Source organism: Pavona decussata, unplaced genomic scaffold (genome assembly GCF_977016875.1).
Source record: "Pavona decussata unplaced genomic scaffold, jaPavDecu1.1 SCAFFOLD_73, whole genome shotgun sequence".
Lineage (NCBI taxonomy): Eukaryota > Metazoa > Cnidaria > Anthozoa > Scleractinia > Agariciidae > Pavona > Pavona decussata.
Window position 1 is genome coordinate 845001 of NW_028145492.1, and position 5392 is coordinate 850392.

Genomic DNA, 5392 nt, shown 5'->3' on the forward strand with positions numbered 1-5392 from the left:
CAGGATTGAACAGCATTTTTCTTTAACAGGTATTTATATTATGAAAATTTTGGCTGCGTAAAAGTGTGCCAAGTCTTGTTAAAAGAATGGAGTTGACGTTCCACACCTCAAATTGAACAAAGAGACTGAATAGATAAATTGCTCAATCGTTTGTAAAAGACTACTGCCGCGACCAACGAAAACTTCTTTCTGTGAGTAAATATACATATACCTTTTCAAAGTTAGCACCGAAAGCTCGTTCATCCTCCATCCATGAGCAACATAAAATTCTCAAAAAACGTGTCATGCCGGGTATACATTAATCTTGGGGAACCAGCTTAAGTCACATGAAGAAGATTGATGTTGATTTTATTGAAAGACATGGTATATTCACGCTGCCATAAATTTTGTCAATAAGTATTCAGAATAGGGTACATGAAGCTTATTTCTCGAAAGACCCGATAACCTTTTGGCTCAATAAGTACTTTTTATATTAAATATTTTAATTTGTGTCATTTTTAATTAAATTTGCACGAATTTCTAGTTTAAAAGTGCCTGTATGTAACTGTTGCTAAAAATTATGAGTATATTTACATTGAGCTTTCAAATACCCATTGTCTCCCTGTTGGGGATATTGTTTACGAAAATTGGTCTTCGGGCCAGGTTGTTATCGGAACATTTGAGAAACGGGCGCAAGTAAAAGAAAAACGTGCTAAGAAGTCGAAATCAGGATTTAAAATATTCCGACAGGGGATAATAAATGGGCAAACTAGAAGACTGTAAAATAGCATACAAATTTCTCATGAACTTTAATTGCCTTTTGGCCATTAAATAAATAAAACTCTTTCGTGGTCTTTTAGACTCCGGCGTAAAATCATTTCTGCAAACAGTTACCAAAGGAGGAGTCACTAACTATTTTTTTTCTCGTTCAGTGCTTCTATACGTTTTTAACTGGACATATAAGAGAAAACGTAACTAACTGGACTAACTAGTTCGTCGTCAATGGTCTGAATTTCAGCTGCGCGCCTACTGTGCACGTTTTCAAGCGAAGTCATTACCCAAATACGGACAAAATGATTTTGATTGGATGAATTTCATTAATTTGCATAATTTATTTTCCAAACCTTTATTTTTTCTTCGGCGGAACCACAAGAAGCTCAGCCTCGACTAAAATGAAATTAAGAGATTTGTTGTTTTTAAAGGTTACGCATTATGAGCATACATTGATTTTTAAATCTAGACTGGGCTTTGTTGAACCGGGTAGGGGGGGGGGGGGGGGGGAGGAGGGTAGATACTGCCCTGATGTTTCCTTTGAGGTCAGGTGAATTAAGGCCTGGGCCTACATTCAGTTTATACTGCTAAGGGTATTATGTATGTATGTCATTTCCACGCTTGGCAACTCTGAGATAGCTAAAATTAAAGGTACGAAAAGATTAACGACTTTAAACTAATTTGCATACGTCACACATACTAAAATGACAAGATTTGGAAACCTATATAGTCCTACTCATCTTCCGATATTAGGACGAAAGCCTTAGAAAATAGACCACCCCCGAAGAACTGCCGGACCAATACCTTAATTTACTCGAGTGATGACGTCTTATGACGTCGTTATTACGTCATGATTGCCGATTGGCCGCCATCTGGGTCTGTTATCTTTAGATTTCTGGATTTCCGCAAAACTTCAGAAAAGCGCCGAAATTGAACGAAAAGTAATCAAAACCAATAAAGGAGCACCAATATGAGCGAAAAATATAAGAGTTATGGCTTGAAAAGTAAATTTTCTTAATTTTATAAATTGTTGCCATGGTAACATCAAAGTCGTTGTACACTAACCGACCATATCAAATATTTAATAGATAGAATTCTGAAAAATTCCTGAAGTATTAACAAGGTAATTCCAGCTAATAGTTGCCCTCACTCCCCGGTCTAGATAGTGTTAAAGGATCACCTTCAAAAATAACAATGCAATTTACAGGGTGGAAAGAGTAGGTGGGTCTATTTTACAAGAAAAAAATAACAAAAAAATTGGCATTAAGCGAGCGAACCTAGCAAAAATCAAATCAAACGAGATCAGAAACTAAGGATTACCAGCACACGAGCCGTTCATAGAGCTGGTGCTCGTTGTGTGATTTTATTTTGCTAGCTTTTCAAACACTTCCCAAACGACACAACAGTTCTTTTCGGAGCAAATTACAATTTAAACAGAGCTTTTGGCCCTCACAAAATTTTCCATTCAGGATGATTAAATCAAAGGTAAGCTTAAGCTTTCAAAATAAAGAAATAAAACCAAGATAAATCTTGATAAATTAATTTTCCTGTCGGTGAGACAGGCATACTTGGTTCTTCCAACAGGAGTTGGACCGACGATCTTTCGATTACTGTAGTTCGGATGCTCTACCACAGGGCTGCAGAAAACTCGCGGGAGCTAAGGCCATTTAACTAGGCTCAAGTGACAAACATTCTATATAATGCTATGATTTGAAGCGTTCAAAGGACTCTTGTTGGGAGAACTCGCTTTTTTATGCCTGTGTCACTACTACTTAAAACTTCAACTATCATTTATTCACCAGGATAAAAAAAATAACTAAATCACATTTCTTTCACACAATTAATCTTGCTTTTGCGTTATTTTTAAGCTACTACTAGGTCGTAGTTGCTTCCCCAACAATTAATTTGCTACATTTAATTAATTTAAAATGTGTTTACTGTTTCTTCGCGAGTGAAAACTGCGAAAATTGCTCTTAAATTCAATGGACTTCTTTTTCTCAGACAGGTTCTTAGATCAGACATGGAAGAACTTTTTAACCTGACTCAGAATCCCACCGATGCAACTGGAGCAAATGGTACTGGTTCTATAAATGTATGCCCTAATTTCAAAATTAGAATAATCTGTGTTCAATACTATTAAAAATATTACGATATTGCGTAATGTATCGAGTTTTTTTGCGAAGCTTATGAATTTTGTGTTTGTTTTCCCTTGTCTATTTATTTATTTATTTATTTATTTATTTATTTATTTATTTATTTATTTATTTATTTATTTATTTATTAATCCATTTATTCATTTTTTGTTAGGAACAAACAGCACTCACTCCGTGAATATTCAAAACGTCACGACCGCACCAACACAATCCGGCGGCTTTTCAACAAATTTCATCATTGGCATGACGGCAGCATATGGGGTAATCTTTCTCGTTGCCCTCTTTGGCAATTCCTTCGGTTTGGTTGTGGTTTTAAAGAAATCTTCGAATAAAAGCGCAACAAACCTCTTCATCGCCAACATGGCCGTTGCAGATCTTCTTTTAACTGTCACAATGATGCCTTTATGCATTGTCTTCTTTTACCGTGGTAGGCTATGGTTTGGAGGAACGTTGGGTACCGTCACATGTAAAGCCTTGTTCTATGCCATCCCGATTTCCATTTCAGCGAGTGTCTTTACGATAGTGTTTATGTCCGTTGATAGGTTTTACGCTATCTTCTATCCTTTTAAAGAGAAAATCTTTCAAAAACCAAAATTCCTGTCGGCAATCATTTGGATCTTATCTATTGTGTTGATGATCCCATATGTTATCTTGCTTCAAGTGGAATATGATCCCATCGCCGACGCATATTATTGTGTATTGGTGCCGGTGTGGCCATGGGAAGATGAAAACGACCTTACTTTGGAGGAAACATCCCGCGCCTTTAAAATCTTCCATATCGTTGCTTTCATCACGCTGTACGCCTTCCCCCTCTTTATAACAGTTACCAATTACTCTTTAATTTGTCGGAAATTATGGATGCGTAAAATACCAGGAAACGTGACAGATAGTAACCGGGCCAACGCTGAAAAGTCAAAGCGCAAGGTGGTGCGTTTGTTGATGACCATATGCTTGGTTTTTGCGATGTGCTGGTTTCCAATATACGTCAATCACTACTTTTGGCACATGCGGCCTGATCAAGTACACTTATTACCAGACGAAGTTAAGATGATTTTTGAGTGGATAGCCCATGCCAACAGTGCCATCAACCCCTGCCTTTATCTCCTACTTAACAACGACTTTCGCAAAAAGTTTTTCGCTACTTTGGTCTGTCTCCCTAAGGTCAGGTCCAGGCCATTAGAACCACGACCAGTTCCGCTTGTTCTCCGAAGGAAGCCTCTACAGTTGGAACAGCACAATCGTCAATACGTGGAAGCTCCTGTTATTGAGGGTCCTGTTACTGAGTAGCCCTGTTGTAAGTTTTTACCTCAAGAAAAGAAGATCAGGTGTGATAATACAGTCGAACCTCCACTAACGGCCACCTTTCCACAACGGCCACCTCTCTACAACGGCCACTTTTTTTTGTCCCGGCGAACAGTCCATACATTACTTCTCGTTTAAACCTCTCTACAACGGCAACGGCCACTAAAGTGCGTCCCCAACTGCCAAAATAACCTCTCGAAAACGGGCAGTGCAGCACTTTTTTGTAAAAACCTTTTTTTGTAAGTTGATGCAGTAATCGACATTTGTCTTCGGAACATTACGTTTCTGTATCCATTTTAATAATATACGCTGCAGTAAGCATAAATTGTCTACAATAATACAGCGAATGTTGCGAACCTTGCTCGTTTCGTCTTGTTAACATTTTGATTCAAAACATTATTTACGTTTTAATGTGTATTTTATCTGTATATATTATCTAAGATTGGATTGCCATTATAGACTACCGTAAGCATAAACTTGGCACAATAAACATGTTGTACTTCCCGAAAAAAAGGTGTCATATTACACCCCTACCTCCCCATAACGGCCACCTCTCCACAACGGCCACTTTCTTCTGTCCCCAAGGTGGCCGTTGTGGAGAGATTCAACTGTAATCATGTGATAAGTTTTTCCAGCGGACAAGGGTCCAAGGGGTTTTCTCACCTGCAAATAACCAAACAGAAACTAAGCAACCTATCAAAACGAACTTAATTCGCTTGCGTGAGGAGCATCCAGCCTCGTTCTTAGACCTCAAGGCGCTTCTCAAAGCAACCAAGCTTGTCTATGAGTGCTGGGGAAAAGCGCGTCCTCCCGATCAACTCAACGGATGACGTCACATTTAACAGCGAAGCAAGGACGACTGGAGGGAGGCGAAGCGTAGGAGGATCGGCTTAGCGAAACAAAATAGAGACCGTGATATCCATGAAATTTAATGCTGAGTACTTGCGATTCTCGATTATTTTGTTTTTGTTTTTGTTCAGTTGTTGTTGTTGTTTTTTTTTTTTTCTCTTCCCATTATGATAATTTTAAGGGATGTGATGAATAGTCAGGCTTGTCCTATAGTTTGAATTGAACTGCATGATACGATTCATAACAAAGTTTTATCCGGCTTTAGCATACCGTGCGACCTTTGCAATGGTGTTTGTCAGTTTTGGGTTGTGGAATTTTTGCTTTACTGAAAACATTTC

The 5392-nt window shown here is 38.3% G+C and overlaps 1 protein-coding gene across 1 annotated transcript in view; it reads left to right on the plus strand.

Moving 5' to 3' along the window:
* Window positions 1-4190, plus strand: part of LOC146476753 (neuropeptide FF receptor 1-like) — a 4872-nt gene extending 682 nt beyond the window's left edge. The window contains exons 2-3 of the mRNA XM_085114243.1: window positions 2752-2825; window positions 3058-4190. Coding sequence (XP_084970369.1) covers window positions 2771-2825; window positions 3058-4190 — 1188 coding nt within the window. The 5' untranslated portion in view covers window positions 2752-2770. The remainder of the gene's footprint in view (window positions 1-2751; window positions 2826-3057) is intronic.
* The last annotated feature ends 1202 nt before the right edge of the window (window positions 4191-5392 follow it).